This window comes from Pelodiscus sinensis, chromosome 4, assembly GCF_049634645.1.
Source record: "Pelodiscus sinensis isolate JC-2024 chromosome 4, ASM4963464v1, whole genome shotgun sequence".
Lineage (NCBI taxonomy): Eukaryota > Metazoa > Chordata > Testudines > Trionychidae > Pelodiscus > Pelodiscus sinensis.
In genome coordinates, this window is record NC_134714.1 from 76,256,975 (window position 1) to 76,277,133 (window position 20,159).

General features: G+C 45.1%; 1 protein-coding gene across 3 annotated transcripts in view; it reads left to right on the forward strand.

Moving 5' to 3' along the window:
* Positions 1 to 20,159, forward strand: part of LDLRAD3 (low density lipoprotein receptor class A domain containing 3) — a 183,093-nt gene that overhangs the window by 53,235 nt on the left and 109,699 nt on the right. For 2 of the 3 annotated variants that reach the window (XM_075927498.1, XM_075927495.1), the window contains exon 2: positions 18,220 to 18,366. In XM_075927498.1, the coding sequence (XP_075783613.1) occupies positions 18,220 to 18,366 (147 nt within the window). Of the gene's footprint in view, positions 1 to 16,589; positions 16,709 to 18,219; positions 18,367 to 20,159 lie in introns of all 3 variants that reach the window. The other variant, XM_075927497.1, reaches the window with a different exon arrangement.

Sequence of the window (20,159 nt, forward strand, 5' to 3'; positions counted from 1 at the left end):
TAGTTGGAAATCTATAGTAAAAGAGTCAAGCTGGAGGGACATATGAAGTAGGGTCCCTCATGGTTCTGTCCTGGGTCCATTTCTATTTGATATTTTCCTAAATGTTTTGGATACTGGCATTGAAAGTGTGCTTTCAGAGTCTGAAGATGATAGCAAGCTGAGAGGGGTTGCAAGCACTTTGGAGGACTGGATTAGAATTCAAAATGATCTTGACAGACTGGAGAAATGAAATGGTATGAACTAGGATGAAATTCAATACGACAGATGCAAAGTAATGCACTGAGGGAAGGAATAATGAGCTGCCTACATACAAAATGGGAAATGACTGCCTACGAAGGAGTCCTGTAGAAAAATTTGGGGTTGGGGAGTTATAGTGGTCATAAACTAAATAAGAGACAACAATGTAGTATTGTTACAGTCTCTCCCTATCCTTCCCCATTGACGTAATTCTGGGATATATTAGCATGAGGGATGTAAGCAGGACTCAAAATAATTCTTCCACTCTAGTCAGTGCTGGTGAGGACTCAACTGGAGTATTGTGTCAAGTTCTGGGCACCATACTGCAGGAAAGATGTGGACAAATTAGAAGAAATCCAGAGTAAAGCAACAAAACTGATTAAAGGTTTAGAAAAAGAATCATAGACCTGGAAGAAACCTTGAGAGGTCATCTGCTCCAGTCCCCTGCACTCAAAGCAGGACCAAGCACCATCTAGACCCTTGGGCTACGTCTAGACTACACGCCTTTTTCAAAGAGGCTTTTTCAAAAGATACTTTTGAAAAAACCTCTTTCGAAAAAGAGCGTCTAGACTACAATCAGTACTTTCGAAAAAGCAAGCCGCTTTTTCGAAAGAGAGCACCCAGGCAGTTTGGGTGCTCTCTTTTGAAAAAGCACAGTTTGCATTACATAGCGCCTTTTTTCAAAAGAGCACTTTCCAAAAAAGGCATTACTCATAAAACAAGGTTTTCTGTGGTTGACAAAACTGCAGCGTTCTTTCGATTTACTGCCGCCAGAATGCGGCAGCAGTCTAGACGCAGGTAAAAGATTTTTTCGAAAAAAGGCCACTTTTTTAAAAAAAAAAATCTCTGTAGTCTAGACACACCCTTAGTGTCCAACCAGTTCTGCCACTAGAGTGGCTATGGCTAGAGCAAGCTAGTCACACTCAATCAGCCAAATAGCTAGTATGTTGAACACCACAGATTTAGACCATCCATGATCAGTGTTTGTTTAACCTGCTAAAAATCTTCAATGATGGAGATTCCACAACCTCCTTAGGAAATTTATTCTCGTAGTTAACCACCCTGACAGTTAGGAAGTTTTTTCCCTAGTGTCCAACCTAAACTTCCCTTACTGCAATTTAAGCTCATTGACTCTTGTCCTATCATCAGAGGTTAAGGAGAATAATTTTTCTCCCTCCTCCTTGAAACCTGTTTGGTACAAAGCTGTTACCATATCCCCTCTGTCTCTTTTTTCCAGATTTAAACAAACCCAAATACTTAGTCTTTCCTCGTAGGTCATGTTTTCTAGACCTATAAATATTTTGGTTGCTATTCTCTGGACTCTTTCCAATTTGTCTGCATCTTTTCTAAAATTTGGCAGCTGGGACTACACACAATACTCCAGCTGAGGCCTAATCAGCGCTGAGTAGAGTGGAAGAATTACTTCTCGAGTCTTGCCTACATCACTCCTGTTAATACATTCCCAGAACGATGTTTGCTATTTTTGTGAATGTGTTGACTCGGATTTAACTTAGCCACTACGATCCCTACATCCCTTCCTAGACAGTCATTTTCCATTTTGTTTGTGTGCAACTGATTGTTCCTTCCTAAGTGGAGTAATTTGCATTTGTCCTTATTGAATTTAATCCTATTTACATCAGACCATTTTTCCAGTTTGTCCTGATCATTTTGAATTTCACTCCTATGCTCCAAAGCAGTGGTACCCAAACTGTGGTTCACGGACTCCTGGTGGTCCATGATGGTACTTCGGGGGGGGGAGGGGGGGGTTGTGGAAAGCTTAAAAGTAAGGATCGGGCCCACCAGGCTGGTGTATGAGGGGCATACACAGAATTCAAGGATTTTCTCCTCACTCCCTTAGCATCTGGAGAATGGGATGAAAAGCAAGCTGCATCCCAGAATACATTGCAAGAAGAGAGGTTTAGGTTTAATATCAGGAAAAACTTCCTAACTGTCAGTATGGTTAAGAACTGGACCAAATTATCTAAGAAGATTGTAAAAGCAACGAGGAGTCCTGTGACACCTAATGGATTCTCCATCATTGGAGATTTTAAAGAGCAGGTTAGACAAGCATTTCTAGGGGACAGTCTAGATAATACTTAGTCCTGCCTCAGCACAGAGAACTCAACTAGGTGACCTACCACAAGATCTGTTCTAGTCTGACATTTCTGTGACTCACATTTCTGTGACTCTTCAGAAGTAGATAAGCAGGTACTTTGTGGTTTTCTATGGGAGAGGGAGTCTGCAGAGATTTGAACTACGATACTACAGTTCTGTGCAATTGTCCTTAGCGAACCTTCTCTTTTGTTGCCCCCAAGTTACCTAGCGTGTTCTGTTTTGTTTTCTGTCGCTCTTCATCTCAAAGATGGCTGGATTTGGTGACCGAGGATTGTATAGTGTATGTGGTTTTGGGAAGCACCGATTTTTTTTTTTTTTTTTTTTTTAAGATTAAAGGCAGTGTGTGTATAAAATATTAAAATATTTGACTTAATGCTCTGTTGGTGTCTTGCCTCTTCCCTAAAGTGTGTGAGATTCCTTGATTGTAGAAGCTGTAAATACAAACCCATATTATTCTGAGTTTAGTGTGTTTGAATATACAGAATGAGTTGTTGAACTTCATCTGTTCATGCTGTCCTGCTGTTAAGCTGCTTGTGCTGTGGTGTTGTGTTGCTGTGTGCTGTAGCACACGGCATCCTTATTTTTGCCAACTTCACTTTCACGCTCTGTCATCAACTTCAGATTTAAGAAGTTAAACTAAGACACATATTTTTAGCCCAATAACTTTTTTGAAAGAGATATAGTTCCATAAACTGGTAATATGAATGCCATCAAAACCAAATTGTGTGTGACAGTTACTCGCTTAGGACTTAGCACTCTGATATTCTATAAGGGTGTAAACCAAGCTGTTGGCACTAACAGTGCTGAGAAAGTTGGAGCTGTTTCAGAAAAGGGTAGATCTGCTTTCCAGCTTAGGAGTACATATGTTCACTGGGTATGCAGCTGAATTTCTAAAAGATCAGTCTGCAAGGCAGAGCACTACCACTTTTAGGTGTTGACTTGTGAGATGCGAGGCTTTAAAAAGGGATAGTGCTCTAGTGCTAGGATGATATTAGGAGAGGCCAGCATTGTCCTTCCTTCTGAACCAGAACCTGTGAGTGATTTTTTGAAGGACAGTGTGTTGATGGAGATGCCATCTTTTGGAGATTTAAAACTGTCCAGACTCTGAAAACCTTTAGAGGATCTCTACACAGCCATTAAGCATATCTGGCTGGTCTAGCCTACCTGACTCTGGCTCGGGGGCTAAGGCTGCAGAACTCTAGTATTGCTGTGTAAATGTTTGGTAGTTGGCACCCTCCAGCTCATGGAGTCTCAAAATTCTGGCTCCAGCCCAGATCCAAACATCAGCATAGCAAGTGTACAGCCCCATGAGATGCGGTCAGCTGATTTGGGCCAGCTGTGGATTTCTAAGCATGAGTGGTCCCAGTGAAGTCAATGGGAATACTTGCATGCATAAAAATAGATCCAAGCTTGTGAACCTGAATTTAGCTCTAAATTAAAGATTAGTAGCTGGGTTTGGTGGGGGCATAATCTTATATTTTAGATTTTTATTCATGCTTGTGCTAACTCTTTCTATGATACCCAGAGATAATGTTTAAGAACTTAGGAAAACATGAAGAAGAAATAACTGGGATAAACAGCACTACATGAATGCATAATCTTATTATTTATACACCGACTTTAAGAGTAGACAAGTCAATTTGCTTAAAATCACTGAAGAATCTGGAGTGCTTTAAAAAAATAGTCTGGAATGCTTAGCGTACAGTAAGGGTGGGTGGGTATTGCAGAACCTCCGTCTGTAATCAGCAAGTGATTTTTCATTGGGGAGTACCGTATATACTCGAGTATAAGCCGACCCGAATATAAGCCGAGGCACCTAATTTTACCACAAAGAACTGGGAAAAAGTATTGACTCGAGTATAAGCCTAGGGTAGGAAATGAGGCAGCTACTGGTAAATGTAAAAAATGAAGATAGATACCAATAAAATTACATGAATATTTATTTCAAAGAAAAACAATAACCTAGCTCTGTAAGTGGAAAAGGAGGTCAACAAAAACAATATGGTATCAAAAATACCGTAACTTTAAAAGTACAACAACCTTAGCTCAATCAGCAACCAAGCTAACACACAAGAGCTAAAATCCTTCAAAACTGGAGTTCTCCTCCTCATCATCTGTATGTCCAAACAGAGCTTCAGCTGGTGTGAGGTTATCAGCATAGACATTGTCATTATCACTGACAAACTATTATGGAGTAGTTTTTTAAGAAAGCGTATTGGAATGTATTTAACTCACTTAGAAGCAGTCCCAGCTCTACGAACATCAAAATGCAGTATGTAGAAAAAGTTGAAAGAAAAATATAGTAAATCTGCCCTCTTCCACAACAAGTAAAAATAGCACCTAATGTAGCATCATTGCCAATCTACAGCAGCTATTCAAGTACATGAAAGTTTAAGTAAAATACTTCCAACTTAATCTTAGAAATGTTTTATACCCTTTTAATATATCATTTTTTAAAAAGTTCCTATAAAGCTACATGTGGCATTTCATTTCTTTTCACAAGTTTTAGGAACTGAACTGAGCACTTTTAATATGCTCTGGATTATAAATTCTCTTTAAAAGTTTATTGTGAAATACTGGCAAAACCAATTGTCATTCAACTGGTATATAAACGAGACCCAAGAGTATAATGAATTTCTATCTACAACATTTAGTCAAATCCACCAGGGAAGGGCAGTAATTTCTTTTAAAGTAGAACCCTTTAATTGTTCCTACGTACCTTCCAATATTCAGTTGTATTAAATACATTTCTTCAGACAATTGTCCTAGTATTCAGTCTTTCTTGTGTTTAGTGCACTAACAATCTGGCGTAAGTTACTGTACTAATATGAAACTATTCAGCAGTTTGACAGATTAAATATTTTTAATAAAACAATACAGGCAGTCCCCGGGTTACGTACAAGATAGGGACTGTAGGTTTGTTCTTAAATTGAATCTGTATGTAAGTCGGAACTGGCGTCCAGATTCAGCCGCTGCTGAAACTGACCGCCAGTTCTGACTTACATACAGAATCAACTTAAGAACCCCAAGCGTCCCCAAGTCAGCTGCTGCTGAAACTGATCAGCAGCTGATTCCAGGAAGCCCGGGGCAGAGCAACTCTGCCTGGGGCTTCCTGTAGTCAGCGCTGGTCAGTTTCAGCAGAAGCTGACTTGGGGACGCCTGGGGCAGAGCAGCTGGGGTGCTGCTGGGTTGCTCCAGTAGCGCCACTCCTGGGTGCTACTGGACCAACCTAGCAGCACCCCATCTGCTCTGCCCCAGGCGTCCTGATTCAGCCGCTGCTGAAACTGACCAGCAGCGGCTGAATCAGGACCTGGGGCAGAGCAGCTGGGGTGCTGCCGGGTTGGTCCAGTAGTGCCCAGAGCGGGCGCTGCAGGACCAATCGGCAGCGCCCCAGCTGCTCTGCCCCAGAGTCCAAAACAAAAGCCTGGTCTGCTGGGGGGGGGGAGGGGAGCACACTAGCTGCGCCCCCCCCTCCCCAGCAGACCAGGGACACGGGGAGCAGAGCCTCTGAGGCTTTGCTCTGGCAAAGCCTCAGAGCCTCTGAGGCTTTGCTCTGGCAAAGCCTCAGAGGGAGGGACCCCGCCGTGGCTGCGGCTTCAGTCCGGGAGCCTGTGGTCTGCTGGGGACCGTCCCCAGCAGACCACAGGCTCCCGGACTGAAGCCGCAGCCGCGGAGGGTCCCGCGCCTCTGAGGCTTTGCCACAGCAAAGCCTCAGAGGCGCGGGGAACCGCCGCTGCTGCCGCTTCAATCTGGGTGCCTGTGGTCTGCTGGGGACCGTCCCCAGCAGACCACAGGCTCCCGGACTGAAGCCGCAGCCGCGGGGGGTCCCGCGCCTCTGAGGCTTTGCTCTGGCAAAGCCTCAGAAGCGCGGGAACCCGCCCGGTGCCCCTGGTCTGCTGGAGACGGTCTCCAGCAGACCAGGGGCACCGGAGCGCTTACGAACGGGGCTTTCTCGCCCCGACTTCCGGGGCTAGACCCGGCTAGACCCGGCCAGCGGCAGAGACGCGCTGAGCCCGCCCGAGACGCTGTTCTCGAGACGCTGACTCGAGTATAAGCCGAGGGGGGGCATTATTCAGCACAAAAAATGTGCTGAAAAACTCGGCTTATACTCGAGTATATATGGTAACTTTTATGGGGGAAATCCTCTTCAGATCACCAAGTTATTCAAATGCCTATTACACTCAATAGGTAGAAGCCATGCCCTGCTGTCCTTATCTGTGTGATGCAGGAATCTTGCAATAAGCCCCACTGTCTCCCATTAGTGGAGACTTAGTGTCACAGAGCTGCACATTTATTTAGTCTCCAATGACTACAAGGGATCAAGAGCTTTATTCTTATAGGATAGTAAGGGCTTAACTCTTTCACCCTGAGTTCTTCTCTGTAACATCCAAAATGCACCATATGTCGTTTTTAGGGGTTGAGAGCTTAATTATGCAGAATGTTGAAAGACCTAGTAACCTTGCCATCCTAGTCACAGTTTAGTGATGAGCTCATGGTTTTTGAGGCCACAATTAAAGTCCTGTGGCTGGCCCATGCCATCTAATATGGGATTGGGTGTGGGGGCAGGGGGCTATAAGGGACTTCTTAATTGCAGTGTAGAAGTTTGGGTTCAGGCTGCAGTGTAGGCCTCTAGCATGCTGCCAGGTGGGAGGATCATAGGGCCTTGAGCTGTGCTGCTTAGTCCAAACCACATGGGCCTGAGTCATTGCATTGTAGACCTAAGCTAAGAGCAGGAGTGAGCAAATTCCAGCCTGTGGGCCAGATCCAGTCCACAGGATTAGTCCCTGGCGGGCTGACCAGCTCTATATTTACCTGCATCTCCGCAGGTATTGGGCAATCACAGTTCTCGTTGGCCGCAGATTGTTGTTCACGGCCAATGGGAGTGATGGGAAGCAGGTCTGTGCCACTTCACACCTCTCCCATTGGCTGCAAATGGTGATCCACAGCCCACGAGAGCTGCGATCGCCCGATACCTGTGGATAAATACAGAAATGAGGGTCCGCCAGAGACTAACCCTGTTGGGTGGCCATTTATTTTATTTCCCACCCCTGACTAAGAGACAGCTGAGTTCAGTGGATAGGGTGCTGGACTGGATAGGGTGCTGGACTGGGATTTGGGAGACCTGTCACTGACCTGCTTTGTGAGCTCAGGCAAATTTTCATTCCCATGTCTCTTTTCCTCTGCCCTTTCTTGTCTTACCTGTTTAGTCTGTAAGCTGTTTGGGGCAAGGGTTGTCTCCTATGTGTATGTACAGAGCCAAGTACAGTGAATGTAGATATCAGTCAGGAACCCTTAATTACTTACAGCAACACAAATAAATAGCATTATACTGACAGCACACACCCATTGTGTTCGAAAGGGAAGAAATTGAGGGAGTCAGTCTTTCTAATGTTCAATGTGGAAAACCCTTTTTGCCAGGTTTTCACAGCATTTACATGTTGGTACCAGACTATAGTAATGTGCAACGTCAACAGGGTCTCTCTCCATTACATAGGGTAAGCAGACTTCTTGAGAGCAGGTCATATGCTATGGTCCTATGAGGTGCTGAGCACAGCTGACTCCCAGTGAAGTGTGATCGGAGTTCAGGACGCTCAGTAATTCTCAGGGTTATGTCTCTGTGTTTGTGCAGCTGACTAGTAGACGAGATTTAAGCACTGGCTGGTGACATCTTTGAGTAGATTCTGTTTCTTCAGAATCGGCTGTTCCGTGGGCTTTATCTTCAAGACCTGTTATGTCTAAATTTGGTGGAGATGAGTTCCATTCAGGCATTAAACGGCTTTGAGACCTTGGATAAGTGGCACACTAGAATTTGGGGATATTTATCTTTGCTCTCTTATAAAGAAGAGACCTGGCTGGGTAACTTAAGTTAAACAGGGGCAATGTTTGACTTTTCCTTTCCATTGATTTCTCTCCTGTTTATCACTACAAACATTCCTTCCTACAGACCCAGCAATTTCTCTGCACTCAGTTTGGTAATTAAATAAAAAGCCCTTTCCCTTCTCCACCTTTTTCCCATTCTAGTTTTAAGTTTTTGTATTGGGTTGGTGTCACCTACTGATTCTGCGTGGGCTGTTTACAGTCAATGTCCCTCTTTTTTTCCCCACCACAAAGCAGGCCTCCTGAGCTTTGGCCATATGTGTTTTTGTCTCTATACCAGCAGAAAGAACAGCTGTAGTAGAGACAGCTAAACTCAAGACTGGGGATTTCACCAGAAATCCCCAGCTGTGAAGCCCAGTCATACCATACTGTGGGATTTAAAATAGTCCCAGTGGTCCACAGTTCAATCCTTGTACAAAAAGTGCCCTGTCCTAGTCAGAAAGAAGAGGCAAATCAGTTAATTAACATTTTAGTAGCACATTTAATTTAGAAAGATCCTCAAGTGATGCACACAAAGTGTACACACAAATTGTTGTACCCAGCTGTGAAATGCATCCATCTCTGGAGTGGCGCATGGCAGTTGTGTAACATCGTAATGCTATGTGATGCTTGGAATAGAAAGTAAAGTCATCACCTTATTATTCTAACGAGGTACATTAGTGCTGATAAGATGGTGAGTACTTTCCAGATATATAAGACCAAACAGACCCCTGCACTGAGGAAGAAGGTCAGAAGGAAGAAGTTATGAGGGTGGGAATATTTGAACTAGAATGGAGGCACAATGTCACACTCCACTAGTGAGGATAAGAAGGGAATATATTTGGTTTTCGGATAAATAGCAACGTATTTTTTCTTGCCACTTACACATTCTTTATAATTGAATATGCCCTCTTCATAAAAACTAGATTGCTGCAAAAATGGTGAGATTCAGTATTTTATGTTTGTGTTTTGTAAACATTGATTGTCAAATTATTTGTCTCCATGACCTTAGATATGGCTTATTGTAAGGGATTTCTGATTTTGCCTTGTATAGCTAGACAAGATCCATTCTGAAATCATATAAATGCTAAAGATCAAATACAGGTTGGCCCAGCTGTTGTCATGGGTTGCCAATTGAGTACAAAAATTTGGGGGGAAGAGGGAATTCCTTAAATCAGAGGTTTTACATTTGTCCATTCTGTAAACATGTTACTTATGAATTGACATCATTATATTATACCTGTGCCTCTGTGTTCGCAAGTAACCCTCACCACTTCTAATGTTGCATGCATCAGAAATGTAATCAAGCAATTTAAATGGAGGTAGGTGGGGGAGAGGGATTAAAATTGTTTAGAGATTACAAGTCTTCAAATAATCGCTAGCAAGTGTCCCTTTCTTTGCTTGTGACAGATGGTTTATGTGCTGTTGATGGATCCAGAGAGAGCTAGCCTGTCTCATCAGTCACTTCTCGGAGCCAGCTTGGAAGTATATTGGGATGCTTGTCTTTTGTTCTGCCAATGCCTATTTGGCAGCAATGCAGACAAAAGCAAATCCAGCTGGAGCCTGGTCTCTACAGGGATTTAGGAGACAGGTTGACAAACAAACAGCTGTAGACAAACTCATTGGGTGGCATCAAATCTAATTATTTAAGAAGAAATGGAAAGGAAAATGAGTTTTTGTATTCTTACTTTATTTACTTGTGTGGTGCTGTTAACAAGGGATTTCAAGGTGGCTGGCAAACTTAATACACCTATTGCTCAGAGTGCTAAATTACTCGATCTCCATTTTACAGATGGGTAAACTGATGTAGAGGTGTTCAGTGGCTTGTATGCAGAGAATCAATTGTAATGCTGAGAGCAAAACGCATATATTCAGTGTTCTGCTGTGAGCACAAGTCAGCACTGCCTCCACATTTCGGTACAGGCAGTCCCCGGGTTACATGGATCCGACTTACATTGGATCCCTACTTACAAACGGGGTGAGGCAACCCCGCACTAGCTGCTTCCCCCCAGCAGACCAGGGAGACGTGAAGCTAGTGCCCCCCCGCCCTCAGCAGACCAGGGAGACATGGAGCGGCTTTTCTCAGCAGACACCTCAGCTTGAGAATAAAGGACTGAGGGAAGTGAGGTGTGGGAGAATAAAACTGAGCTCTGGAGAAATGTTTGGCTAGAGTTTCCCCTACAATATGTACATACAAATTCAGCTTAAGAACAAACCTACAGTCCCTATCTTGTACGTAACCCGGGGACTGCCTGTATACCGAGTGCTAGTAAGCTCTCTTACTTTCTTCCTCCCAACACATTTGGCTAACAGGATCTAAATGGTTATTTCTTTTGCACTTGCTTGTGCAGTACAGATTGCTCCTTTCTAAACCAGGGACTCTCTGGTCTGGCAACATCTATGATCCGGCATGACCACTGTTGTTCCTGGATGAGAGCGCCCTGGAGCAGAAGGACCTGCAGCTGGGAGCCCAGCACAGCTCAGTGTGTCTGGTAACAGTGGGTGACAGCAGCAGGTGGAGCGTGATTGGGGCTGCCTGGCAGTGTGGCCAGGACTGTTGCAACCCAGGAGGAGAAGCCTGACCAGGGCCGCGACAGCGTGGCAGAAGCAGTGCATCTGGGGCTTCATGTTGCCCTGCTGGCAACAGAGCAAGTGCTGGGACCGGCCAGCAGGCAGCCTGGTTGGGCCGAAGGAGCCAGGGGTGGGGGGCTGATGTCAGGGGACCTCCCCTTGTCTAGCAGATTTCCTCATCTGGGACCAGTCAGGCCCCGAGGGTGCCAGACCAGTCTATACTGTAAAGAGGTGGTTGTTAATCCACGGGCTGCTTGTGGCCCAGTCAGCACACAGCGGCAGCCCGTGTGACATCCTCAGGCCCATACAGGTCGTATATATATTGTGTGCATGTGGCCCATGTAACACACAGAAAGCTGCATACATACCCTACATGGTTAAATAGGTTGAATTGCTGCTACAGAATTATTGACTGTGTTAGCTGCCTGTGTGGTGCTGTCCCGAGTCAGATCTGATGAATTAGAATGCATTTACGTCAGCGCTTGAGTGGTGCCAGAACAAACCACTGAGAGTCAGTGTGCTGTGCTGTACCTTGGGCCTGTGTGGTGATGAAATGGAGGTGGGGGAGGACCCAGGACCCTCCCCCAGGCCAGTTCTGAGTACAGACCCTGCTGTCACCACTTCCTCCCCTCCAGCTGCACATGGGACAGAAGTGCAGGGCTGCTAGCACTTGAGGAAATGGGCTGGGGTACCCCACTGACATTCAGTGCTGTGGGCTGGGAAGGGAGGCCCTAGCATTCCTCCCTTCCTAGGCTCGGGTGGGGAAGCTGGAGTCCCTCAGTGCTGCACAGTGTGCTCTCTGGACTGTGCATCTTCCTGGCACCAACGGCCTGTCCCAGCACTTACTCCAGCTCAGCACATCAAGTCCATCACCTCCTGTGCAGGCGGGCAGGTCCCTGGCACTTACGTCCTTTTAACACATTGTATCCAAGCCTGATGCTGCAGGAAGCTAATGCAGTCCTTCATGAAGACACAGATCTGGTCACTGTGATCAACTAAGATGTTGACCCGGTGGGCACAGCTGTAGGAGGCAGAGTAGAAGTTGAAGCATTGGGTTTGGGATATCTAGACTCCTGAAAAACAGGATAACATCAGTGTTGACTAAGCCCTTCATCCACTGTGGAAGTATGAGGGTTTGATACAGGGGCAGGGGAGCAGGAAGGCCCAGGAAGGGCCGTGAATCTTAGATCCCAGTTAAACAGATTTAGGCTCCTGCTACAGGACTAAAAACAGCAGTGTAGACGTTTGGGCTTGGGATAAGCCTGGGTTCTAAAATCCAGTAAGTTGGGATGAGTTTCAGAGCCTGTGCACCAGCCCAAGCCCAAACACCTACACTGCTCATAGCCTGAGCTCTGCAAGCTGACTTTGGTTTTGAGACTAGCTGCCATGGATCGTTTTTTTGCAATGGTATGTGCAGATACTTTGGAAGAGACCGTAACACTCTGACCCACTCTAGGTAGATGTTTAAAGATCCTATTGAACTTCGTGCAGCATTTTGTCTTGATGCCTGTGGCCCATAATGTCACTTACTCTGGTTATTGTGCTGGGGGTGGCTGCGTTTCAGTGGTGCTGTGTCCTGTAGTTTTTAAAGGGCTTTGGAACCTGGAGGTTAAAGGTGCCCTGTCAGTAATACCCATTTCCATCTGTGCTGATAGAACATGGAGTGCTCAGTCGTGGCTTGTTTTTTTTGGTGGGGAGTGGGGATTGTTGCTGGATTTTTAGCAAATATTCTATATTCAGATGCCAGCATTTTTTGGAAGTAGCTATTGAAACCAGACTGGTTTCCCTCATCCAATCCCCTTTTAAAATGAAACACAAGACCCATTTTATTCAGCCCAGATGGTGTGCTTTTTTTAAAGTGAGCAATGTGTTACAGTGAAAATGGGCCACTTTTGCTTTTCTTCTTTTTTTTAAACTGAATATATCCATGCTTCTAGTGTTTAGTTTGGATTCAGAACAAGAGAGGCTGCAGGATAAGCATGTTAACTATTGGAAGCTTACTCTGCCAGACTGAAGGAATTTCTACCACTGCCAATAGGCTACACAAAAGCTGACATCTGTATGGACTATATTTTAAACCCTGGTTCATCCCTACAGGGAATTATAGTCGGTTATCTAATTTAGTCTTTTCTGTGGCACCTTACCTTTGAATTATCCAGCAGGCTTTGCCTTGGGCGAGATGGAAGGCAGTCGGGAGCATCACATCCCAGAAGATTGGGAAGCAGCAACTGGACTGAGGATCCCTTGATGGGTGTTAAAGTTTCTTGAAGTTGATTTGGTAAAGGATTGTGAAGGGGATTTTTAAAGCCAGTAAGCAAAAAAAAAAAAAATAAAAAATAAAAAATGCAACTTAAACTAGGGATGTGAAGGGTTAAACTGTAAGCCTCACAAACGGGTGAGGCTTTCCAGTTCCAGTTAACTGGTGGGGGCTGGAGCAGGTCCCTGTCGGCTGGAGGCTGCTGCAGTCCTGCAGGGCCCACCTATCGGTGGGGGGTGCTCCAACCTGGCCACAACATGCGGCTCGCAGGGGCACTCCAGCCCAGCCATAGCAGCCCCTATTTACAAGGGGCAGGGAGTATGCACTACAGGCCAGCTGGGCTGGAGTACGCTCCCTTTAATCAGTTAACCTATTAACATTACATTTAACTGATTAAACGGGCTTTTACATCCATAGTTTGAATTATTCCATGTGTGGAATTGCTTTGGCAGCTCTGTCTCCACAATTGGATTGTTTAGAGGCGGAGTAATCTGAATGAGTATCTAGATCGGGGTCAGCAACCTTTCAGAAGTGGTGTGGTAAGATTCCACTTTTCCCCATATCCCTCAGTGCAAGCCCTGCCACCTCCCATCCTGCCCCCTCATCCCTGTGCCCCCAGCGCACTCACCGGCAGGGCAGCAGTGCTGGGACTCGCAGCCACCTGGGAGCAGCACTGGGGCAAAGAGGGGCTGTGGGGGGACAGAGTCACTTCCCTGTCTGGCCCAGCCCTTTGCCTGGGACTTGCCCCTCACTTGCAGACTGTGGCTCTGGGGTTGGGGCAGGCAGAGCCCAGGGTTGCCCAGGGCTGTCTCCAGCCCCCAGCTGGGCACAGTGGGGTTCTGGGGAACAGCTGCGGCGTAGCTTGGGCCCCAGCACCCCATGGAGGAGGCAGCAGCATGTGTGACCGGCCATAACACCCCGCTTTGCCGAGCAGCCCTAGCCCTGCCCCTTCCCTGGGCAGGAGGCAAAGCCTGTAGCGGGAGGAAGGGGAGTGTTAACCCCTTAGCTCCTGGGAGCTGCATGCCTCAGGGGCAGGGAGCCCAGTACAGGATCATGCCTCCTGCTCCACTTGCTGGGCCACCCAGCCCCCTTCTCTATGCTGTGAGTGCAACAAAAAATCATCTTGCCTGCCACTTATGGCACACGTGCTGTACATTGCCGACCCCTAATCTAGATACATTTAGAGTATGATTTAAATGCTTCAGTTCATAACCTCTGATTTGTCTAAGGGGCCCTCTTAGAAAGCAATTGGTTGGTGGTCTAGGCATTGGACTGCAGTTGAGGGGAATCTCTGTTCTAATTATATCCCTGCAAGAAACCTCTTCTGTGACTTTAGGCAAATATCTTAATCCTTCTGTATCTCCTTACCTGTCTCAAAGGGTAGCTGTGAAGATAAGTTCAGTGTGTGCCACTGAACAGTCTACAGATACTTTACTGGACAAGGAATGGGAATTGGGCTGTCCTAGTCTGTTCAGGGAAGGACAATTCTATAGGCCCGTGGTCCCCAAAATGGTGCCCGCGGGGGCATTTGTCTGCGCCTGCCAAGTGCTCAGGGCTAGCCTGGCCCCGGGCACATGGCGCATGCGCGGTGCCGGAGCCAGCCCCGGGCACGTGGCGCACGGTGAGCGCCGGCCCCGGGGGTGCCGCGGATTGACCCCCCCGCGGCGCATGGGGGAGGGAGGGAGAGAGCGCCAGCGCCGGCCCCGGGAATGCGGCTATGGGGGGGGGGCCCTGCTTGGGGGGGCCCCGCCCCCCCCGGGCGCCCGGCAGGCAAACGACCACGCCCCCTGGCGCCCGGCAACCCCAAATGGTTGGGGACCACTGCTATAGGCAGTTAGATTGCAAAAGTGTTCAGAGGTTTCTTTCCCAATGAGCTTTCCTTAAATGATTTGATGGCTTTAAAATGGTTCTGAAAATATAAAAAAACTAAGCAGAGGGCTTTTGACTCTTCCTCTCCTCCTCAAGAGGTTTCAGAGTCTGAGAGACCACTGTCTTCATATCATGTACTTTGGAAATGCATCTGACAAGCTTTCTTCCTGTCAAATACTGTGATCTTTAGAGAGGAAAGATAAATCTCTGTGGTCAAAGCAAAAGTCTGGGAGTCAGGAGACCTGAGTTCTGTTCGTAGCTCTTTGGCAGACTTCCTGTGACAGGTTACTTGCTTTGATTGTGTCTACACCGGGATTTTAATTTCGAATGGGCGCAGCTCCATGTGTGATTTGACAAGGATTAGATACGTGGTAAAAAAAAACAGACAAATCTTTTTTGTGACTTCTACCCATGCTTGGATCTGTACTTGTTGGGAATGGCATATCAGAAAATGCTAATGTGGACTAGGTTTCTGTGCCTTAATTTCCTCTTCTATGAAATTAGGATAACCCCCTTTCACATGAAAGTCATTAACAGATGTAAAACATTTTGTGCTTTCCATCCCGGGATCTTTTTAGAAATACCTGTCATTAAATAGTATCTGGCTACAAAAAGGGTTCCTTTGATGCTGCAATGAGCTCCAAGGGTGAGCACACGCTCTCTCTCTCAAATATATATTTTAAAAATCCTGCTGAATCTTAAATTGCTGGATGCTGTATAATAAACCTAAGAAGAACCTTTCCCCATTGTGTCCCCCCCCATCTTGTTTCATATTGCCGTACCTAGCTAAAGAAAATATTAATTGGTATGATTATTATAGATTCTCTTTAATTGCAGGCATATGTGTTGTATTATTAGCACACTGGTGGCTGTTTGCTAATAAAGGGTTGCTATAATATTGACAGATTGTTTTCAGCTTCTGCATTGTTATTTGTAAGTGTTGATTATTGCTAAGCAGATGCAGATCAGTGATGAGAGGAATGACTTGAACTGGATTAAGGCAATAATGAAAGGTGTTTTGGTGGTGGAGCATAAGAGTACTGAACTTCTAGTGTCTATGACAGAGCTCTATGGCTCTGCCCTGGTTGAGTGTTTTATTTCTGGCAGCGCTTGCCAGTGATCGCTGTTGTTGAACTGCTGGTTCGCACAGTTTTCAATGCAGGAGTAGCCAGGACAAACCATTTTTAATTCATTTTTAAAACAAACTATTCAAACCTAAGCCAGAGTTCAGTTGTTCCATGCCAGCTGTCAGCCACTGATGCTTTTTTTGGTTAAGACAAGGCTAGAGTGAGCAGGCACTGAACTCAGAGTTTCTTTCTAGCATGTGTTAAATAGCAGCATTTCTGCAATGGTATGTGAGAAAAGCTACCAGGAAAGTAGTGGAGCAGGCAGAGTATAAAATAGAAGGTTTGGATGAAATTTGGAAAAACAAGAAAGAAGGAATTGTCAGCTCTGTGGTCTGATAGGGTCCATTTTGTACTCATTGGTAGCTGCTTTTTTTAATACAGTACAAAACTAGTAGCGGACCCTATAGTTAAGGTTGCCCAATCTGTCCCATTATAAGAAGGACCCTACTAAATTCATGGTCCATTTTGGTCAATTTCATGGTCATAGGATTTTTAAAATAATAAATTTCATGATTTCAGCTATTTCAATCTGAAATGTCATGGTGTTTTAATTGTAGGTGTCCTGACAAGGTTATTGTAGGGGGATTTGCTATGCTGCTACCCTTACTTCTGCACTGCTGCTGAGCACTGGATGGACAGAGAAGGATGGCTGCTGTCCAGAAGCCCAGCTCTGAAGGTAAAGCCGCCTCCGGCAGCAGCCCAGCAATAAGGATGGCATGGTATTTCCACTCTTATTTCTGTGCTGCTGCTGCAAGAGCACTGCCCCCAAAACTGGGTACCTGGCTAACAGCAGCCACTCTCCAGGTGCTTGGCTCTGAAGGCAGTATTGGAATTAAGGATGGCAGTAATGTGGTCCCCTGAAATAATCTTGTGACCCCCCCCAAACTCCCTGTTGAGTCAGAACCCCCAGTTTGAGAAAAGCTGGTCTGCCCTGTGAAATCTGCATAGTATAGGATAAAGGCACACAAAAGACCAGAGTTCACAGCTTGTGACATGTTCTGTATGCCCATGAATTTGGTAGAGCCCTAATTATAAGACCTGATTATCCATTGCTTATAACTTTGCCAGTCTTTAGTGGTTCAGGCTGAATAGGTATCTGCCACCAGCTGAATTTTTTAGGGTAAGGTTTCAGCAAAAATCAGCTCTGCCATCTGCAAGGATAAAATTAGGTGAAAATGCTAAGAATTTAGGGAAGAGTCTGATCGGATGAGTAGTTGAGGTCAGGATGGTGGAGAGAGTCAGGGGCCTGGCTTGGAGATGGGCAGGGTAAGGAAGAAAAATCCTCTGTGTCCCACTGTTTACTGTCACTTATTGCTCTTTTGAAGACTTGAAAAGCAGCTTTGGTGCAATTGCCTTTCCCCTTGAGTATGAAAGGCATACTATCTCTAAACCTGCATTTTTGACCTGTAAACTAACCACTTTCCTAATAAGGTATTTGCATACTCCTCACATCATCTTCCTTCACTGGTGGTCAGCTCTCCCAGCCATGTTTGCATTTGTCAGTTTCAGGACATAAAATTGCCAGAGTTTGACTGTTACTACTGGTTAGCGTTCCTCCTTGTGTTAACTGTAGTGTTACACTTATTTGGCACGCTTTTTCTCCTGATCTTCAGCATTCCTGTCATTCTAGTACTGAAACCCCACTCCTAGGCAGATTGCGTCAATGTACTAACTGCCATACTGTGCCGGATGACTAGATTAAGACCTGGAAGAACTCTCTTAATTTTGACTAGGAGCACTGCATTCAAAACAGAATTGAAAAGTTAGTATTCCTCAACAAACATGCCATCTCGCTTTGCGGTGCTAGGAATATGTTCTGCAGACACAACACTGATCAGGAAAAGGTATGGGGGTCCAATGTGAAGTATCATATGAATTTATAAAAGTGGAATTATTAGGAAGGAAGAGAGGGATTAAAGCTAACCCTACTGTGTTGGGTGGGAGTAAGGGGAGAAGAAGGGAAGATGGCACTGCTGGAAGGTGGGAAAATAGTGAGCCCCTTTCCAAGCATTGTGAAGGGGTAGCCTGTTAATTGTCTCATGAGCTGAATCTATCATTGATGGGCAGCATTATCATTGGCTCGGCATGTGTTCTTTGTCTGCCACAGGAATATGCTTTGTGCAGTTAAAGCAGGTCCTGTATATTGTGTGTGTGTGTGTGTCTTTTTCTTTTCCCCTTCTGTTGCAGAGAGCCAACTGTTGCCTGGGAATAACTTCACAAATGAATGCAACATTCCTGGAAACTTCATGTGCAGTAACGGGCGCTGTATCCCAGGGGCCTGGCAGTGCGATGGGCTGCCTGACTGCTTTGATGAAAGTGACGAGAAGGAATGCCGTGAGTGTCCCTTGTGATTTTCTTACATGTTTTGTACCGTGAGACTCAGTTAGCTAGCATTATTTGCATGCTGTGATCTGTGTTCTTCAAGTGATGAAGCCTCTGCCTGACTCATTCTTTGCCTTTTGTTAGTGAGAGACCATGTGTACCTTGTCAGCACCTTTTCATCCTGCCACTAGCCTGATCAGAGCCTTCTCCTTCACAGCTCTTCTCATTTGGAACAGTTCCTGTATCTCACCACCTCATCAGCTCCCCACCTTATTCCAGATATTTGCTGAAAGCTTCTCTCATGCTTCATCTGTGATTCTTCACTTTTTCTCCCTGTGCTGGATTGAACTCTTGAATCATATTCAAAGGATACATAATCATTTCTCTGGTATATAATCTCTCTAAAATATCAGACCTGTGTTGCCAGCATCTTTTTGCCTAAGCTTGTCCTGTGGTTCAGGTGTTGGACTGGGCCTCAGTTCCTCATCCCATAAAGTGAGGATAATACTTTCTCTTAGCTATTTAGGTATTAAGCTCTTAGAAAAATGATTCCTGCCCCAGGTGAATCTACAGCACCCAGCATCAGTTGGAGCCTCAGGCTATTCTTTAGGACCACAGTGGCTTGCATTTCCTTCTGAGCTTAACATGTTCCTTAATTAGCTATGCAGGAGCTGTCACTGGGGGAAACGTGACACCCCCTATTCTAAAACAACGAATAGTCTTGCAGCATCTTAGAGACTAATGAAATATGAGATGGTATCATGAGCTTTCGTGGGCACAATCCACTTACTCAGATGAATAGAGTTATTAAAGGTCTAGTTTCTAAATAAATAGGGAAAGGGGAGAGGGAAAGAGGAGGAGGAAAAAGAAGGGGAAAAAAGAAAAGAAGGGGGAAAGAAATCGTCAATTAGTGTCCATGCTCCATGAAGCTGAGTATCTTCTCTATCATAGACTCTCTAATGACTATTTCTTTCCCCTTTTTTCTCCTTCTTTTTTCTTTCTCTCCCCCCAACATCCCCTATTGATTTAAAAACTGGACTTTTAATAATTCCATTCATCTGAAGAAGTGGGTTGTGCCTACAAAAGCTCATGATACCATCTTCTACATGTTTCATTAGTCTATAACGAATAGTCTTGCATCACCTTAGAGACTAACTCAGCTACCCTTCTGAAACTTCCTATTATACCAACCTTCCAAGATCTGACTGTGCTCCCGGCCCACAGTTTGCCAAACCAAAATTGGCATTTTAAAACAGGATGAAAGAAGACATTTTTAAAACCCAGGTATTTATAGGACGAGTCTAGGAAATTTTGCTGTTTCCTAAGGACACTGTCACTCCCTGCCTTGCATCTCATTTTTCCAGAGCTGCAAATATAGAGATTTCTAATGAAAGAATGTAAGGTTTTGCTCTTATGCTGACACATGCTAGGTCTCTTTATTCTTTTTTTTTTTTTTTTTTTTTTGACTAGTTAGCAACAGAACCCAGAATAACGAGCAACATTATAATAATGTTAATTGTTCAGAATATTCCACCTCATCCTTGTCCTCATGAATGGATATAATTATTAATCATTTGCCAGAGAGGTACAAAGTAAAGTGTGTGGGGGGGGGGGGGAGGAGGCAAATTGAATCAGTAAGCTAAAATTTACATGCATCTTGTTCCCTCCTTCCACTTTTTAGCCCCTTTTCTCTCTCCTGTAACATGTGACTTAATCTGTTAATCAGATCACTTGAGACATTTCTGTCTGAGGTTTCCTTTTTTTTGTTCCCGTCACTCTAAAAAGCAGCACTGTTCTTTTCATTC